Source organism: Aquila chrysaetos (assembly GCF_900496995.4).
Source record: "Aquila chrysaetos chrysaetos chromosome W unlocalized genomic scaffold, bAquChr1.4 W_unloc_3, whole genome shotgun sequence".
Classification (NCBI taxonomy): Eukaryota; Metazoa; Chordata; class Aves; order Accipitriformes; family Accipitridae; genus Aquila; species Aquila chrysaetos.
In genome coordinates this window covers 2,995,008-3,015,556 of record NW_024470323.1, presented here as the reverse complement: position 1 = coordinate 3,015,556, position 20,549 = coordinate 2,995,008, and the positions used below count along the sequence as shown (strand labels likewise).

General features: G+C 43.4%; 2 protein-coding genes across 5 annotated transcripts in view; both read left to right on the top strand.

Annotated features, from left to right (window-relative positions):
- The window catches only part of LOC121232410 (ADP-ribosylation factor-like protein 15), a 272,332-nt gene that overhangs the window by 19,942 nt on the left and 231,841 nt on the right, over positions 1 to 20,549 (top strand). The gene's annotated exons all lie outside the window — the stretch shown is intronic.
- On the top strand, positions 1,111 to 9,468 carry LOC121233010. 2 transcript variants are annotated; one of them, XR_005931815.1, is made up of 2 exons: positions 1,111 to 1,233; positions 6,833 to 9,468. XR_005931815.1 is itself a non-coding variant. In XM_041121598.1 (2 exons), exon 2 carries the CDS (start codon positions 4,869 to 4,871, stop codon positions 5,619 to 5,621), a length of 753 nt encoding a protein of 250 aa, XP_040977532.1. In that variant the 5' UTR covers positions 1,111 to 1,233; positions 4,586 to 4,868; the 3' UTR covers positions 5,622 to 5,797. The 2 variants fall into 2 exon arrangements, 1 of the variants encoding a protein (XP_040977532.1); XM_041121598.1 differs by lacking the exon at positions 6,833 to 9,468 and adding an exon at positions 4,586 to 5,797.

Genomic DNA, 20,549 nt, shown 5'->3' with positions numbered 1-20,549 from the left:
TTGTATAGTGCCCTAAGTATCTTACAAAGGCTCTTAGTCATTTGGACTACAGACATCTCAATTGTTACTCTGTTATCAAGCTGCTTAACAGTAACACTCCTGAGCACCCATTACTTCAGCTGTACTACTGCATTAAATAGGCTTCCTGTTTTTCGGGCCTGTACAGATTATGAGATGGAGGAAGGGTTTATATAGATATCCATGGCAAAAGAGCCTGTGCTGCCTTCAGCTACCATGACTAAGAGGATAAAGCTTTGTTGTCTTGAGCTAGGAAAAACAGATCTTTGCAAGAGTGCAGAAAGAGATGCGATGCCCATTTTGGGGGATTAAACCAGATGAGATTAGAAGTGTATACCCAATCCAAGGGGGGAGTAGAAAAGCAGAGGTGGTTAATATAAAAACTGTATAGGTATTTGTAGGGTTCTGAAGCTGAAAGATGTGTATCTTTAAAATGAAAACATTATCATAAATTTAAATGGAAACTTTTGGGATTAAAAAAACAACTGAAGCGAGAGCCTGATGGAAATTTACTAGCCAAAGCCTTTTTAACAAGCAGCAGCAATGAACTATGTAGCAGTGGCATTGTGAAACGTATATGTAAGCGCATTGTAATCCTTTAGCGGAATTTATCTCTAAGAACAGAATGCAAGGCTACTATGAGATAAAGAGGCACAGGATGCCTTAAGACTGCAGAACTGGCTGAAACTAGCTCTGTGGTTTTTGTCAGCAAGAACAAGGGAGTAAAAGCTATAGTTCACCAAGAGGACATGGTGATGAAGAGGAGTGGATGAAGTAAACGACCACCAGATGTCTCTGAAGCCCACCCAAAGAGTATAATGCGCATGTGGGAATGGGTGGTTACCTATGATAATGAGTTCTCGGGAAAATCATGAATATGTTAATCACTTCTCGGAAATCTTATGAATATGTATGTATAACTTGTATATAAGCTGTATAACTGACCTGGCGTGGTGCGCACATTAGGAGGAGTGATCCCCTGTGTGTCCAGCACTGCGATAAAGATTACCTACTTAATAGTCACCATGACTATTGAGTCCTGATTTTGGCTTTTTCACGGCAACGTTTCTGGCACCCCAGATGGGACTGCTCTGCTCGGCTGCAGGACCCGCTGAGAACAGGACTCCCTAGGGTACCCCCAGGATTTCCCGGAGGGACTCCTCGCCTCAATCGGATCACTGTGGGAGCAGACAAGGACCATCTAAAGGAGTAAAGGTATTCTTTAAATTTTTCTGGGTTTCTGTTCTGGAATCTGGGACCGGTCGTTAGGCGGTCCTCATAAGTTGTAGGAGATGTCCGACGTGGAGCGCCATATACCAGGCTACTAGTGCCTGAGGGTATACATCTGGTATTATTCGGTATTGGTACAGAGCTTATATAACTTGTATAAGTTTTTGTACTTCTGGTTTTGTGCACGCTCGCTGTGAGTGGTGCACTCTGGTATTTAGTACGTTGGTACGGGCACGGGTTGAGCTACGTACTTCTGCAGTAACGTACTCTGTGGCGGTATTGATTTATTGGTATTGAACTTGGATATACTTGTAAGGAATTGTTTACTGAAAATTGATTTAGACTTGATGCTCGTGTATGAATAAGCTGAGTTAACTCTGGTGTGACTGGTGAGTGACTGGGACGTGGCACAGCTGCGAAGTGAGTGTGGGAAACCTGGAGAACTCTGTATTTCACTGTGGAAATGAATGTGAATCACTTTTTCTCGTAAATTTGTTTTATCTGTGACCAAAACCTATGGGTAGTATTTGGATGGGATATTCAGTGTGAGAATTGTGGAACGTGGTCAGAGTGGGAAAATAGAGAGACAGGTTGAGGTTATTAGAGTAATCTGTGGGAAAATAAAAGTAGTACAGAATCAAAGTAGAATGGGGGGGCAACAAAGTAGTGGAATTCTAAAGAAAAGCCCCCTAGGATGTATCCTAGCACATTGGAGAGGTATAGGGGGACCACCAGGTGGGAATGTGAACAAGAAGACATTAATCAAATACTGTAATCAATGGTGGCCTTTATACAAGCTAGAGGATGGTGAAAAATGGCCCTTTAATGGATCTTTGAATTATAACACTATATTGCAGTTAATGTTGTTTTTGCAGAGATAAGGAAAGTGGGATGAGGTTATGTATGCAGATATGTTTTTTTTTTTCTTTGCGGAATCATCTGGACTGGCGGAGGGATTGTGGTATTAACATACTGCTGCAAGACCCTCTAGTTTTATCCCTAGAAAGAGAGCAAAGAAATGAGAGAAGGGGACAGGAGAGAATGAAGAGATGTTGCTCAGCATGTAGTATTGGACAAAGATGTTTGAAAGTGACGGACCCCAGAAAGAAAAGAGAGGTAGAGGATCAGCCTGAGGATTTGGGATTGCCCCCTCCACCATTAAATTTGCCTCCCCCACACCCATTATTACCATCTGAAACAGATAGTGGCAGTGAGGAGGAAGGAGTGGCAAGTAACTACGCTGGTTGCAGCAAGGACCCGGAGTAAAACCCAGAAGGCTCTACAACTCCTAGCCCCATTGTGGGAGGTAATGGGGGAAGGAGGTCTGGCTAGAGTAAAAGTTCCCTTCTCTACCGCCGACTTGGATGCCTGGAAGGAGGTAGCCAAGGGATATCGAGACAACCCCTCGAGAGTTGCAAACCGGTTTGAATTAATAATTAAAAATCAGGATCCTGATTGGTTAGATGTAGATTTGATATTAGGAGAAATGACTGAGACAGAAAAACAACTGGTATTAAAAACTGCTCGAACCCATGTGCAGGCTCAAATTACTGGGGGAACCTTGCAGCCAAGGAATGTGGACGATCATGTTCCCCTGACTAACCCATGTTGGGACCCCAATGATGGGCATGATTATAGAATGCTAAAGCAATATTGGGATTGGATTAAGTTGGGGTTGGAGAATGCAATTCTGAAAGCTGTAAATTGGTCAGCATTATATGCCATCAAACAAGGACAGAGGGAGACCCCTACCGAATTTTTAATCAACTAAGAAATGCCATGAGAAAATACACTACCCTAGATCCCTCCTTGGATGTGGGACAGCAACAGCTTGTCTCTTTATTTTTGGGGCAGTCATCTACAGATATAAGGAAGAAGTTACAGAAATTAAAGGAGCCAGATATAAGGGACTTAGAGAAGTTACTTGAAGAGGCATGGAAGGTTTTTAGGAATAGGGAGGACATGGATAGAGGAAAATTGATGAAAGTAATGGCGACGGCTACGGTGGCAGCCTTGGAACAGGGAGGAATGATAAATAGAGGAGGATTTAGAGGACGTAGAAAAGAAAGGCCCTTTGGGAGTAGGGGAAGACTGGGGAATGTATTGGGAAAGAATCAGTGTGCGTATTGTCGGGAGGAAGGACATTGGAAAAATGAATGCCCAAAGCGCAAGGGAACCCCGTAGGCCTTGATAGCTGAGGCAGAAGGCTGGCTGACGGGGACCTGGGGCATCTACCCTAGCAGATCCACTGGTTAGAATAATGCTAGGGAAACCAGGGAAAGAAGTAGAATTTTTAGTAGATACGGGTGCCTCTTCCTCTGTTTTAAATCAGGAATTGGTACCTGTAAACAAAGGCTTTGTGACTGTAATAGGAGCTACTGGCCAACAGGAAAAGGCGTTCTTTTTAAAACCCCTCAAATTTAAATTAGGAAAGCAGGTTGGGATGCATTGATTCTTATATTTGCCAAATTCCCCCAAACCACTGTTGGGTCGGGACCTATTGGAGCAATTGGGAGCAGTAATAGTTTTTAAGCAGGGAACCATGGGATTAAAGGTAAAAGAGAACCAATTAATTGAGATTTTGAGCTTAGCCCTAATGTACCCTGAAAGGTCCACCGCACCAGTACCTGAAATTGAAGAAATTACTAACCAAGTATATCCAGGAGTATGGGCTGTGGGGACCCCAGGGAGGGTGAAAAATGCCATTCCTATAGTAATAGAGCTCAAGGAGGGAGCAAGCCCAGTATGACAAAAGCAATACTCCTTGAAATTAGAAGACCAAAAAGGGGTAGAAAGCCCAATTAACAACTTTTTACAGCATGGACTGTTAGCAGAATGTGAATCGGAGTATAACACCCCCATATTACTGGTGAAGAAGCCGGATGGAACTTATCGGGTAGTACAAGATTTAAGAGGAGTGAACAAAATTGTTAAGGATTTGCACCCTGTGGTGGCCAATCCTTATACTTTACTTACTAAATTACGAAATAATCAGGTATGGTTTGCAGTATTAGACTTAAAAGATGCATTTTTCTGTTTGCCTTTGGCCAAAGAAAGTCAAAACCTATTTGCATTTGAATGGGAAAGTCCTACTACTGGTAGGAAAACCCAACTCACCTGAACAGTGTTACCCCAAGGTTTTAAGAACAGTCCAACAATTTTTGGGAATCAATTAGCACAAGAACTTGAAACATGGAACCCTCCCTCCAGAGACGGAATCCTTCCACAGTATGTGGATGACCTATTAATAGCAACCGAAACAAAACCTGATTGTATTCAATGGACTATAAGCTTGTTGAACATTTTGGGATTAAATGGGTATCAAGGTTCTCAACAGAAGGCTCAGATGGTGCAGCAACAGGTAACCTACCTTGGATACGAGCTATCTGGAGGACAACGAGAATTAGGAACAGACCAAAAAGAAGCCATCTGCAGAACCCCCCTCCCTCAGACGATAAAAACTCAGGACTTTTCTGGGAATGACAGGTTGGTGCTGATTATGGATTTATAATTATGGGATAATAGTAAAACCTTTATATGAACTTTTGAGAAACAATCCTACTCAGTTGACTTGGTCCAAAGAAGCTCAAAATGCATTTGAAACGCTTAAAAAGGAACTAATGAGAGCCCCAGCTTTGGGCCTACCTGATGTTACTAAACCATTCTGGCTGTTTTCTCATGAGAAGCAAGGCATAGCTCTGGGAGTCTTAGCTCAACAGCTAGGACCCTACAAAAGGGCTGTGGCCTATTTTTCTAAACAGCTTGATGAAGTGAGCAAAGGATGGCCAGGATGCCTACGAGCTGTGGTGGCTGTAGTGCTAAACATTCAAGAGGCTCGGAAATTTACCTTGGGCCAAAAGATCACAGTGCTGGTTTCACACACGGTATCAGCTGTACTGGAACAGAAGGGAAATCACTGGCTTTCCCTGTCCCGATTTTTACAATACCAGGCCATTCTGGTTGAACCAGACGATGTTAATATTGAAGTGACTAATGTTACGAACCCAGCTTCTTTCCTCAGTGGGGTGACATCTGAACCGTTGACACATGATTGCTTAGAAACCATAGAAACTGTGTACTCTAGCAGACCAGATTTGAAAGAAGAACCCCTGGAGGATGCACAGGACTCCTGGTACACGGATGGAAGCAGCTTTGTCCGACAAGGTATCCGAAAGGCCGGGTACGCGGTGACAACAGCAAGTAAGGTAATTGAGTCCCAATCGTTACCTGCTGGAACATCAGCTCAAAAGGCTGAGATTATTGCCCTGATTAGGGCCCTGGAATTGGCAAAAGGAAAGAAGATAAATATATGGACAGATTCCAAATATGCCTTTGGAATTGTCCATGCTCATGGAGCAATTTGGAAGGAATGAGGACTGCTAACTGCACAAGGGAGACAAATCAAACATGCTGAGGAAATACTTCATCTACTAAAGGCAATTCAATTGCCAACCAAAGTTGCCATTATGCACTGTCAAGGACACCTGAAAGGTAACACTGACCAGGAAAAAGGTAATAGATTGGCTGACTATGAGGCTAAACAGGCAGCAGAAAGAACGCGAAAGATTTTAACATTAATTCCAGATAATAGAGGTAAGAGTCTGAATGAGCAGGAAAATATTGAATATTCTAGAACCGATATAAAGATTTAATAAAAGAAATGGGAGGGCAGATTCCCTCCAAAGGATGGACCCACCTGAGTGATGGCAGAATTATAATTCCTGCCAAACAGGTATGGGGAATTGTCAAAGAGGAGCACAATAAGACACATTGGGGGGGCGGACTTCCTGTATAAATATTTAAATCAGAAATTAATAGGGAAAAATTTATATACTACAATCCGACAGGTGACTCAACAATGTGAGGTATGTTTGAGAAATAACCCCAACACAGGTAACCGAGTGCAATTAGGGAACATTGGGAAAGGAAACATACCAGGGGACCACTGGCAAATTGATTTTTCTGAACTTCCAAGAAAAGGGGGATACAGATACTTATTGGTACTTACAGACACCTTTTCCGGATGGCCAGAGGCATTTCCTTGTAGAACAAACAAAGCAAGAGAAGTAACTAAGGTATTATTAAATGAGATAATACCTTGATTTTAAGTACCTATGATGATCTCATCAGATAGGGGTACTCATTTTTGTGCGCAAGTAGTGCAACAGGTCAGCAAACTATTGGGAGTTGATTGGCAGTTACGTACACCTTACAGGCCACAAGCCAGTGGACAGGTGGAAAAAATGAATCGTGTGATAAAACAACAGATAGCCAAAATATGTCAAGAAGCAAACCTATATTGGTATCAAGCACTACCTATTGCACTGCTTAGGATACGTGTGAAACCTAGAGCCAGGGAAAATCTGAACCCTTTTGAAATATTGTATGGGAGACCATACCAGGCCGTATCAAGGGGAGGATTTGAGTCAATTGGGAAATTCTTACTTACAGAATTATGTTATCTCTTTGGGAAAACAATTAGAGAAAATTAATAAGAATGTTTTGGGAACCAGAGCTAAGGGGTTGGATCACCAGATTCACCCATTCAGCCCTGGAAACTGGGTTTATATTAAGAATTTTTCAGGTGATCCACTAAAAGAGAAGTGGAATGGACCCTACCAGGTGTTGCTGACCACTTTCACTGCAATCAAGATAAAGGAGCAACCAGCTTGGATTCACTATTCCGGAGTGAAGAAGGCTCCAGATAAGCAGTGGACTTCTGAACCTCTGGGACCTTTGAAATTAAAACTACAAAGACATTAATATGGGAAAAGAAAATAAACACATAAGCATTTTAATTATAATATCTACCATAGGCATTGTTGCTGCTTGGAGTGAGAATGTGCACTATCAAGTAATTCAGACACTAGTCAATGCCACTAGGGCAAAAGATTGTTGGATTTGCACAGCATTACCTAGAGGCTCCAAACTGCCACTATATGGGGTAGCCAGTATGAATTGGACTAAAAACGTGTTTTGGAATTTTAATTACTCTTGTAAATATGGCCAAGAGAATGATACTTCCAAAGGACCACAATTTGACCTAGTTGCTCTAACAAATAATACTTCGTTCTGTCAAAAGGACCCGCAAGATAGATCTGCAGACTTAGGATATAGAAATATAACAGGAATAGGATGTAGTTGGAATTATTCAGCAACTACCACATATGGTGGAACTGTTTGGAGCCAAGGCTCAAAATGAAATTGTGGTTCTGGTCCTGGTTTGGAAATATATCAATATGGCCTGAAAATGACCAAGGGGTCTTGTAGATTGCCCCATGGATGGTGGTGGTTATGTGGAGATGGATACGTGTGAAAGACACTACCTGAAGGAATGGTATGGTGTGTGTACAGCAGGACATCTAACCACCCAGGATACTCTACATAACCACTCCCAGATACCCCCAGGGTTTTTGAGGAGCTTATTACTAAAAGTACAAAAGCAAACCTCAAATCCCTTGATAGAACGACCCTCAGGATTTCATAGTTTTGTACGGTGGTTATTCCCCATGCTAGGGGTCAGTGAGTTAGAAAAAGCAATTGTAAACATCTCTGCTACCTTAGATGAAATACTTAACGCCTCTATGAATGCTATTGCTAATATGCAAGTTGAAATCACTTCCCTATCACAAGTAGTGGTACAGAATAGAATGACCCTAGACACATTAACTGCAGAAGTGGGAGGAGTATGCATGGTAATTAATCAGAGCTGTTGCAGCTATATTAATCAAGAAGGGCAGATTGAAAAGGACTTACACAAAATATGGGAAAAGACTAGGATTTTCCACAAAATTAAGGACAATACGGAATGGGGCTTTACAGATTTATGGGATAAATTGACTTCTTGGCTTCCTAATTTTGGATGGTTAAAACAACTATTCATCAGATTAATTACTCTGGCAATTTTAGGAATATTTGTGTGTATGTTTTTCAAATGTTTTCTTTGGTGTTGCCAGAATTCAGCTGAAACGTACAGTGACTGGAAAAGAAATAAGATTAGACATCAGGTGGAAATGGGAAAATATTTTGCTCAGACTCTTGAAAAGGATGGAATATTATAGAATATTGCAAAAGAGTTTGCAATGACAAAGAAAAAGAGGGGATTGAAGCGAGAGCCTGATGGAAATTTACTAGCCAAAGCCTTTTTAACAAGCAGCAGCAATGAACTATGTAGCAGTGGCATTGTGAAACGTATATGTAAGCGCATTGTAATCCTTTAGCGGAATTTATCTCTAAGAACAGAATGCAAGGCTACTATGAGATAAAGAGGCACAGGATGCCTTAAGACTGCAGAACTGGCTGAAACTAGCTCTGTGGTTTTTGTCAGCAAGAACAAGGGAGTAAAAGCTATAGTTCACCAAGAGGACATGGTGATGAAGAGGAGTGGATGAAGTAAACGACCACCAGATGTCTCTGAAGCCCACCCAAAGAGTATAATGCGCATGTGGGAATGGGTGGTTACCTATGATAATGAGTTCTCGGGAAAATCATGAATATGTTAATCACTTCTCGGAAATCTTATGAATATGTATGTATAACTTGTATATAAGCTGTATAACTGACCTGGCATGGTGCGCACATTAGGAGGAGTGATCCCCTGTGTGTCCAGCACTGCGATAAAGATTACCTACTTAATAGTCACCATGACTATTGAGTCCTGATTTTGGCTTTTTCACGGCAACACAACCAAACAAAATGAAACCATTTCCTCTGTGTTTCACACAGATAGTACCTTCTGGCAGAAGTACCAGTCTCTTCAGACTGTGTGTTTCTGCTTCTTCCACCATACTAGTGTCTGAGTTGGATGTATCAGTTGGAAGTGTGGGGATGGGAAGATAAATTACTTCTTGAATCTGCATGGCTGTGGAGATTGTAAGCGTATGATGCCTCATAGTAAAGCTTATCATTATATTATCATTAACTTCTTTTCTGCTTCTGATTTTAATTTTCTTAACCAGGTAAAAATCCTAATGAAATAATGGTGGAGAGTTCAACCTACATGAACTTCAGAGGAAAAATAACCAAAAGTTTGTTGTCTGTCTTGTAAGAGTTATGATGGGACATTTGCCACCTTTATAGATATTTAGGATTCTACCTCAGAAACAGTATGCATGATTGTATGCCTACACATCATCTCTGGAAGGTTCCCTGATACTCTGTACTAGGCTTTGAGGCTTTTTTCTTCTAAACTGTTTGCATATAATAGTTTTTTTTGAACAGGGGTAATAGTGTATTCTTTCCTGTCCATGCCCTGCAAATATGACTCCATGAATAAGCAAAAAGAGTAGTAATTTTCCTATCACTTGTTGTTTTGGATAACAAACAAGGACAGAAGCCTCTGCAGTGGTAAGAACTATACAGAAAAACTAAGGAGGCCTAGTGGAAGTGTGGTCCTTGGCTGGTATGCATCAGCAAGAAAAATTCTAGAAAAGAACATTTTCCTTTCTCAGGAAATTAGAAAGTAACAGTTTTCCTTGATTGCAGAATGACATCAATAAACAATTAGAAAACACTAGTTTAAAAAAAAAACCCAAACAATAAGGATAACAAAAAGCTCTCTGTAGAGCTTTCTGCTTCTCGGATGCTGGATATGGCAAAAGTGATGTATGCTGTCAGCATTGCATCAGTGTTGGCATCTTTTTCTGAAAAGGATGAGTAATGGATATTTTGGTATTAGTAGCCTTTTGGCTTGAATTTGCAGTGAGTTGTGGAAATAAATGATGCACTTATAAAGCTGTGCTTACCATATATAAACTATAGTAAGTATAGTAAAGGATGCAAATGTGCTTTTAGTTCTCTGGTTTACTTTGGATTAACTTTTGTCTTTGTTTATAATGATAAATTCATGTCTTGAAATGGTTTGACTGGAAACAGCTGGTGTGCTAAGGAATTTCTCTGATGTTAGAACAAAACAGAAATAACATTTATTCATGAAGTGTTGGAGGGGAAGCTCTTAAGAGAAACCAACTGAGGTGATAACTAAAGGCAGTCATGGAATAGGAGGTAATCATGGGAGCATGTTTGGAAAGGTTCAGGAGCCAGCCTGTGGCTTACAGTATGGAAAGCTTCCTGTTAGAGTCTTCCCCTCCCTGATGTGGTTTCCTATTGGAAAATGTAAAGCTAAAGTAATAACAGAGCTCATATAGCATATCCTGTCTACTCCTCCCTTTCCCATGTGTCATGGTTTAAGCCCAGCTGGTGACACTACGAAGCTGCTTGCTTGCTCCTCCCTCCGGCCCCAGTGGGATGAGGAGGAGAAAATATAAAGAAAGGCTCCTGGGTTGAGACAAGGACTGGGAGAGATCACTCACCAATTATGGTCATGGGCAAAAGACAGGCTCAACTTGGGGAAGAAACAAAATCAATTTAATTGACTACCAATCAAATCAAAACAAGGATACTGAGAAGTAAAACCAAACCTTAGAACACCTTCCCCCCCACCCCTCCCTCCTTCCTGGCTCAACTCCACTCCTGGTTCTCTCTACCTCCTCCCCCTGGTGGCACAGGGGATGGGGGTTGGGGTCAGTTTGTCAAATGTTGTCTCTGCTGCTCCTTCCTCAGAGGGAGGACTCCTCACACTCTTCCCCTGCTCCACTGTGGGGTCCTTCCCATGGGAGACAGTCCTCCATGAACTTCTCCAATGTGAGTCCTTCCCACAGTCTGCAGTTCTTCACTAACTTCCCTGGCATGGGTCCTTTCTGCAGGCTGATCTTCGGTCACAGACTGCTCCAGTGTGGGCTTTCCCATGGAGTCATGGCCGTCTTTGGGGGCATCCACCTGCTCTGGCATGGGGTCCTCCATGGGCTGCAAGTGGGCATCTGCTCCCCCGCTCACCTCCATGGGCTGCAGGGGGACAGCCTGCCATCTCACCACGGGCTGCAGGGGCATCCCCTCCTCCAGTGCACCTCCTCCCCCTCCTTCTTCACTGACCTCAGTATCTGCATAGGTGTTTCTCTCACATTCCAATCTCATTTCTCTGCTGCAGGTTCCCCTTCTTAAATCTGTTGTCCCAGAGGTGCTACCACTGTCACTCATTGGGTCGGCCTTGGCCAGAGGTGGGTCTGACTTGGAGCCAGGGAAGCTTCTAGCAGCTTCTCACAGGAGCCACCCCTGCAGCCCCTCCCCCACTACCAAAAACCCCGCCACACAAACCCAAAACACCATGTCATGTCCTTGACATGAGCAGCAAAACAAAGGCACAAAAAGACAGCAGGAAAAAGTCCTTTTATGTGCTACCCTTTGGGAAATGTGGACAATTCCATTCACAGTTACTGTTGATATTCTGTGGGTAGACTGCTGGAAAGGAAAGGTATAAATGTTTTCAACTTCCAGCCTTAAATAAAAGGTGCTTGATATCACCAGAGTCTTGGCAGTAACTTATGTTTGATGAGAGCATGTCCAGTTTGTTGTAAATGTGTAGTCAGGCTGCTTGAATGGTGCTGGTGGTTGTGTGTGTTTCTACCAACCTAAACAGGAGAAAGAGGGGCAGAATGTTCTGATGCACGTGGTGTTCTGTGCATGTGAATGTTAGATATATTATGGTTTGGGTTTTTTTTTGTTTTTTTGGTTTGTTTTTTTTTTTTTTTGAGCTGTGAGACTTTCCCTTCTACTTTTCTGAAATAAAGAATCGTGACTTTTCAAAAGGGGAAAGTAAAGACAGGTGAAGTAGGAAAACATCAAGGCTGGACCAGGAGTGAGGATCAGAATACAATTATCTACCCTTTATCTCCATAGAGTTTATTGGTCAAAGTAAACTGTGCTTGAATTGCTGAGCAGCCTCTCCTTGTGATGTACTTAAGAAATTATGTACTTGAGCCACCTCAAAAAGGCCACAAAGGTCTTGTGAAACAAGATACCTTTTGTATAAACAAGGCATGCCTTGCTGACAACTGTGCCCCCTGAAGAAGAACTAAAAGACTGATAAGAAGGGAACATCCTACCCCAGGAGGTGCCTGAAAAGTTGAATAATTGCTAATATACATGAAGTCAGCAAAAATCTTCCATAACTGGAGGAAAGGTAAAGGCAGCATGGGGAGATCACGACCACTGACTCAATTCAAGACCAAAAAGACTTCCCCCCCCACTCTCCTTGAGCATGCGCTGTAGAATAAAAGAACACTGTACCTTTAATTTGAAGCAGGGAAAACTTTAGCCCAACAGAAACTGTGGTAGATAAGCAACTACCAATAATAGTTTTGGGGAAGAACTTTGGAAACTGAATATGTATAACTGAACTGTATAAATTGCTTGCCCGTTTAGGTATGAGGGGGCTAGCTTTGTGGATTACCACCTAGTCCCCATCTTTGCACAAACATGAACTGGAATAAAATACCTCTGCTCTGTGTGTATATTGGCATTTCACACACTGGGTAAACAACTCCACTTTTGGGACAACACTTGTGGCCAGAGCTCATGTTATCTGCTCAAAGACCTCAGCAGCTCGGTCCAACCAACGTTGGTGCGACAGCATTGCTTCCCTCTGCTATTAACTGATATATTCTGTACATATAGCCCTTTGACAGCTTCTGACAACTAGTAATTTATTTCATTGGGAAATGTATGGTTTGCCAAATTAGCCTGTTAATTTTTGTCAGAATGAAATGTTGTCTTTGACAAACTTGCAGGCTGGAATAGAGCTTTGTCTTGAACTAGGGAAATGATGAACTTGGATTGTGCTCCATTTGACCGGTCTCTGCTGTCCATGACCCCTTACTGTTCAAGGTCTCTCTCCCTGCTCTAGAGAACACTAGTGTTGTTCCACAGACCATTAACTAGGGAGGACTAGGAAAAAAGCCCAGATCCTTATTACAAGAGTCTCAAATCTTTTCTGTTCAGACAAGTTGCTGTTCAGTTTGTATTTATCAAAGCTACGTGGTTAGTTATCCTGTACGTAAACACTCGTTTGCATCTTCCCTTTGGAAATCAGGATTCCTGATCTTCATTGTTGCTCTCTTTCCAGAAAACAGTTCTGTAATGTACTGGTAAATGTCATGTGTTGCCTTCAGTGGCTGGTCCATGTGAAAGATAAACTAACTACTCCTGTAGGCTCAAGTGGTGCAGGGGGTGATTGTGTGAACGTGGAATTTTCCTGATGGCCTTTGAGTGTCCTTTTTTGGTGCAGTTTGGAGAGTAGCTGTTTAATTATAAAAATAAAAATAATTATTTTAAATTAATAATAGATTTAAAATTTAAATTGCAAGTACATTGCAAAGCACAGGTAGTCAAAATCCTGACAATCTCTTATTAAAAATATCACATGCTTGAAATTTGAGCTGCCCTATGACTGTGGACTCAGATAGCGGTGGGGCATGTTGGATTACTACGTGGCAAGCGTACAAGTCCAGCAGTTAGCTTTATCATGTGGATTATTGAGCAGGGCAAAAAGACTAGAAATGGCTCTTCGGTGAAAGTGAAGTTTTTCTTTCACATTCTGTAGTCCAAAAATTGGGATTGTGCATAGCCATGAGGCTTGCAAAAAAGCAAGTTAATTTGCAGGGATTCCTAGAGTCTGGCTGGGTAATTCTAAATTGTGGTGAAAGATTGCCCTCTGATTATGCTAAAAGTTACATGTACTGCTCTGTGTATGTGTGTGCAATCACATCCTCTACTTCGTACAGTTGCATAAATAAGAATCTAACAGGTGATTTGCAAGTGGAAATAGCGAGTATCAGTAATATATACCATTTACCATATTTTCATACAGCTGTTTTAGTTGTATATATTGTTCTGTTGTTACTCACACTATTATCTTCCTGAAAGTGGTGTTGCTTTTGAGTAATGAATGTAGATTGTTTCTGGTTGGTCTGTATTTGCCTTTACTGGCAGCTGGACAACCACAATGTATTAGAAATTTTATTTCTTCTTGTAGGATAATTGCCTTTTTCACAACATGACCTGTTATAGCAGAAGTAGGATCAGTCTGTTCATCAGGTCTTAGACTTGTTTTGATACTGTGAGCTTAAAAGCTTGTCTCTTTCTTAGACTGATAAAAGAATGCTTTTTCCTATGAACATGCTTGCACTGTATCCTGAGGGCATCACTGATACATAAGTGTTACTATTATGATTACTACTGTAAATAGTTCAACTCTGGTTTCATGTGTTTGTTCAAGAATAGATGTCTTGTAAAGGAAGACATCATACAAGTGGATAGTAGATCAAATAAATTCAAGGATTTTAATGCCACAATATTTTAATCTATTATGAGTTAGCTTTTTTGGGGGGAAGACCCTTCTAATGCTCTCCATTAGTATGTGTCCATCCTTGGCAGTTTTGATGTTTCTTCTCACTGTGAAGTTGAAAATGTTTGCTGAGGTGTCGAAGTTAGTTCTTAAAGTGCTCTGCTGAATTTCTTGCTGCTACAGCTTCTTCATAATTATAGTCTGCTGTCTTCAAAATGCTTTGAGACTGTGTCTATGTCTAAATAAAGCTGTAAATACTTTTGGAAAGGCTGTTCTAAAGCATCCTTTAGATCCTTTTAAAGTAAATAGTCGGTTTTGGATCAGCCTTTTATTGCAATGTTTGTATTTTGATCACTTTGATTATATTTCACACAAATCTTAAACCTATTTATATTCTGTAATATAAAGATCTTTGCAGAGTGCCACTTCGTTTTTATTGGTATTATGGATGCACGCATAACCAAATCCAACAGGTGTTAAAACTCAGATTTATTCTTCAGTAAAAAGTTAGTTAGAAGTCCGGTAACATTTTATAAACCACAGGCTCAATGATGTAAAGAGAATTAATACTACACGGCCGACTCAAGAATCCCCAAGATTTAAAGTGATGGCTCCAAAACGTGCATATCACTCACCTAAAAGCTGAGGGCTCTCTCCCTCGAGGAGTTACCTCGGGCGGTGCCCTGACCCAAGGGGGAGTCCCCGACTGCAGACCCGCTGCTCCGAGGAGGACTGCCAACGTGTCCTCCGGCGGGACCCTGTTTATACCCCTGTCGAATCTGACCTGTGGTCATTTCATTCTATTGGCCAAGAGGGTCACCTCAGTATACCTGGCGCGTCTCGATTGGCCAGTTCAAATTTCAACCTGCAGCATCCAGGGTTTCCTTCCCCCTCTCCCTGCCTGGAGTAGTTTCGTTTCCTGCTGGCAGGATGGGGGAGGGAGTGTACTGCCACACAATCCACCCCATGACCACAGTCATGATTCGACTGGTTTCCTTGGAGTGGTGGTACAATCACCTCTTGCCTCCAAAGTTAAAAGGGGGTGCAGTTTGGTGAATTTGACGCTCATTGTGGGCCATCATTCCCTTCTGGTCTAGAACTAAAGTGGAATATCGAACACAGGAATATTCAGTGTATGGACAGTTTAAAGGGAGTGTACTTAATCGTTAGTACAGGCTTCACTACCAAGCGTTTGATAGAACTTATTGCAATATAGATTACAGTAATCATAACTACAAGCATTATTAAAGATTAGAGAAGGCTGGTCGCCCACCCTGTGAAAGAAAATCCGAACATATTAAAACTTTTCCCAACCAGTTGGTCCCTGGTGCAGAAGCAATTGCCTCCGAGTCTCTTGCCATATTCTCTTGTTGATTTAGTCTTGAAGCCACATTGACACATTTGGAGTGAACACAGCAGTTGTCCATTGACATGTTCAAAACTTTACATATACCCTTCTCTTTCTTTGGCATCTAATCCAATACGGCCCAATTTTGATAGTCATTTTACCGATACGTTATAACTGATAGTTTGAGAGTCCCCAAATTGTTAGATGTAGCGTTGGCTAGGGTTGATAGCTGTAAACTCAGTTCTAGGGTGCTCTGTTGGTGTTTTCTTGGGTACCATACATAGTCACCCCTATGGAATTTCAGGGCATGATGTAGTACTGTTCCAACTCCACCCCGTGACCTCATGGGCTAGTTGGAGGGTATAGTCGCATCTGGTGACCAACTACAAACAACATGAGTATAACCTCCTCCCCCATATAATCTGAAACTCCAGCTATAATTGTTGCATTGTTCCCATGTGAGCTCAAGGGCTCACGATACTGATGTCCGTCATTTTTGCCATGACATTTTCATCCAGATCTTTACCATCCACGCCTGCCACCATCATCACTGGAATGGCTCGTTTCTTCATTGTCCTAAAAGCAAGCACAAACTAGGCCTCGGTCTTAAAACCGGGTCACAGGGTTAGAAGTCCGGGATTATCCACCGGGCACTGATGTGGTGAGTCTTTCTAATCCCATGATATGGTTTCAGAGGACCAATGTAATCAACCTGCCACGTGTTCCAACAAGCCTTGCCTTGTCTGATATGCTGGGCCGGAGCTTGATTTGGGTGTTTAGCCTTAAGCCTTATTCAGCATTGTGGGCAAGCTGGGAGAATTGCTCCACAGGTTTTCATAGACACTGACCAACCCCGAGATCGGCATTCATAATAGAGATCTGCTTTCCCTGAGTGGCCTCGTTTGATATGCAACCATTCTGCTAGTCTATCCCAATCTTCCTTCTCACTGGTGACCATCCTGATTTGGGCCAGGTGGTCCACCTGCTGATTCCATTTCACAGCTGGGGTTCCATCCCAAGCATGTCCCTTCACCCATCCCACCTTTAAAGGTCAGGATCTCCCTATTGCCAGGAGACATTGCCAGTCCTCTGTCCTCCACACTTCCGCATGACCTACTTCCCACCTACTAGATTCCCACTGACATATCCACTCTGTAGCGCCCTTAAAGGTCGTGTAAGAGTCAGCATAGACGATGGTAGCACCATTCTCTACGGCCAGTAATAAAGCCCATAGTTCTCCTACTTGTGCACTACCTTCACCCTCTTCTCGACTGTCTTCCCAGTACCAATCTCCGATGCTACTGCTTTATATTGCCATTTTGATCCCACTCGATGGGCAGCTGCATCAGTGAACCACACTCCCTGCACATCTGAGCCTGCCACAAATTCGGGTGCCTCCTCAATCGGAGAAGGTTTATACGGTTGACCCAGCAAGGCTGGGTCAGGGTTTACAGGTTGCTGTAGTTTGAAAACCTTAGTTGGACCCTCTTTTAGTGGGAGCAATTGGCTTATCCCTTCTAGGTATGCATACCATTTCCTAACTGTGGCCTTTTGGGCTACTCCCTCGGGAGGAGGTGACCCATTGAGGATTGAATTTAGGAGAGGGAAAGGACTCTGTACTATAACATCCTGTGAGGTATGCAGCTTTTCAGCCTCTTTAACTGCTCTAGTGAGGGAAAGAGTCCCCTTTTCCCAATCTGAATATCGTTGCTCAGTCTCTTTAAATGCAGTGGAAGAGAATAATAACGGTCTAGCTGGTCCCTGTGGCCCCTTTTGAAACACGCCACAGTATGAGGCATGTTCAGTGAATCCCCATTCCACCCTTAATGGATCTCGTGGGTGCAATGGGCCTAGTCTCTGATAAGCCTTAAGCTCATCTTTCAGAGTGTTAAGGGCTTCCGTATGTTGCAAAGTCCAATCCCATTTCCTATTCTTTCGGAGCAAGTCATAGAGAGGGCAGGCAATCACTGAAAACCCTGGTATATGTTTTCTCCAGTAGCCCAAAGTACCTAACAGCTGTTGTAATTCAGTTTTATTGCCTGGAGTCTGTCCCTTTTCAATAGCTGATAGAGTGTCATCGGGTACCACAACTGCTCCAGCTATCCACCATGCCCCCAGGAATTTGACTTTTTGTCCAGGACCTTGGCATTTAGAAGATGGAATGTCTAGCCCATTCTTGACCAACAGATTCCAGATGGCCTCAGCCACTTGCCCTACCTGTTCCTTGTTGTCCCCACCAACTAGGATACCATCTATATATTGATATATGTGGACATCTGATGGTACTTCCACAGCATCAAGGAGCTTGGCTAAAGCATTGTGGGCAATAGTAGGGGAGTGCTTGTATCCCTGGGGAAGTCGATTAAAAGTGTATTGGGTCCCTTCCCAAGTGAAGGCGAACTGGGGTTTGTCCTCTTCCCTTAGGGGAACCATAAAAACCATATCCTTGACATCTAAAGCAGCCATCCATGGGTGGGCTGCAGCCATTATTGCTGTTATTACTGAGGTGATACTTGGGACGGCAGCAGTTAATGGTGGGGTATTACTGTTCAATCTTCTACAATCAATTGTTAGTCGCCACCTTCCATCTGATTTACGGACTGGCAAAATAGGAGAATTATAAGGGGAATGTGTGCAACTGATGATCTCTCTTTTCTCCAGATCATTAATTACTTCCAAAATGCCCTGGCAGCTGGAAGTGGGTATTGAGGGACAGGGGTTACCTTAGATTGCGGTAGTGCAGGAGCAACCTGCAATGTTCTCACATGAATAGCCTCTGCCTCCCTGCCCCCGAAGCTCCACACCCTACCATTGGGTAGATACCATTGTCTGCCTGGCAGCACATCAAATCCCAGTATATTTCCCTCATAGGGGCTTAAAGCCACCTCCACAGCTGTCATTCTTTTTTCCCCCTGTCCTAGTTTCAGCTGGGATAGAGTTAACTGTCTTCCTAGTAGCTGGTACAGTGCTATGTTTTGAGTTCAGTATGCAAAGAATGTTGATAACACACTGATGTTTTCAGTTGTTGCTAGTAGCGTTTAGTCTAAAGTCAAGGATTTTTCAGCTTCTCATGCCCAGCCAGCGAGAAAGCTGGAGGGGCACAAGAAGTTGGCACAGGACACAGCCAGGGCACCTGACCCAAACTGGCCAACGGGGTATTCCATACCATGTGACATCCCATCTAGTACAGGAACTGGGAAGTGGGGGCGGGGAATCGCCGCTGGGGGACTAGCTGGGTGCTGGTCGGTGGGTGGTGAGCAATTGCACTGTGCATCATTTGTACGTTCCAATCGTTTCATTATTGCTGTTGTCATTTTATTAGTGTTATCATTATCATTATTCGTTTCTTCTTTTTTGTTCTATTAAACTGTTCTTATCTCAACCCGTGGGTTTTGCTTCTTTTTTTTTCCCGATTTTCTCCCCCATCCCACTGGGTGGGGGGGGGAGTGAGTGAGCGGCTGCGTGGTGCTTAGTTGCTGGCTGGGGTTAAACCACGACACCCCCAGTAACCAAAGTTGAGTTTGAGCTATGGGGCATTTTTCTGTCGCCCCTGTTACTCCTCTAATGTTTATAGCCTTTCTTGATGGCCTAATTCCCAGCTCACCAGCTTGTCGTTCATTTAAAACACTAATTTGGGCTCCTGTATCGATTAAGAATTCTAAACTTATTCATCTTGGACCCACAGGAATGTGTATATAAGGCTCTTTATCAGCAGACCATTAGCAAGTATTCACCATGCGGACTGGGCGGCCTGAACCCCAAACCGCAGCTCCTAGTCTTTAGGCCTTCCAGTTCCTCTCGCAGTGCCGCGAAAGGGTCCCGTTTCTCTTCCCGAGGGGGCGGGGTTGCTGGCGCTTCCCTTGGGTCTCTAGCTTTCCCCTCTAGCAATCCCACTCCCGGATGTCGTCAGCGGACTGCCCGTGCAGCACGGCTCGGGCTGCCCCCAGTGCCGGTGCCCTCTGCCAGAGATCGTTGCTTCCGGGATCGTAGTTCCGACACGACCACCCGCGAGATCGAGACCGCTCGTCTCCGCCCATCCCATCTCGCGCCCGTGAACTACTATGCTGTGCTGTACTTCCTTCATGTCATCACATACGCGGCCGGCCCCTGGGGGTTCTGCTGGTTAGGATCAGTGGCCCCCTGGATTCTTTCTCTGAGGGACTGGACCTGTATTTTTAAAGCATCCAGCAGACCTCTAATAAGGGGTCTGAGGTGGCGGGGGTCCACCGGGGCAGTCATCGGTATCCCTTGCTGCCCTCCATCATACATGGCCTGAACACAGGCGGCTTTTTGCGCTCCCTCTGTTAACTCCGACAGTCCCTTTACCCGGATAGTAATAGGTTCTCCTCTCTCCCTGGGGTCCGCACCCCCATCCCAGTAAGCTACTCGGGACATTATCGACCGATCTCCCGGCGGTCCATCACTCAGAAACACTCCTGGTCCCCAGTAATTTCTTGCTTCATCATCACTCAACAGGATCTGATCCCCACCCCCCCGTTAAAGAAACTCTCCACAAATACTCAGTTTCGGTTTCGCCCGGCTTGCATGAAAACTTAGCTTGTAACTCACTGAGTTCGGGTCCTGACCAAGGGGTTGTGCGAGTAGTGGTTCGGGGGCTCCCACCGTGCGGACCCGTGTGCCTTTCTGTTTTAATAAGGGGTTGCACGTCCCTTTCTTGAAATTCCTCTACCTCTTCAGAGCTGTTTCCATCAGAGTCTCCCTAAATGTCCTCATCCCAATCCTCAGGGTCCATATCCATGATTAACTTTGGGA

Bases quoted from the DNA above. Each gene is read 5' to 3' on its own strand.
- LOC121233010 (XM_041121598.1), top strand. From the start codon at position 4,869: ATGAGAGCCCCAGCTTTGGGCCTACCTGATGTTACTAAACCATTCTGG.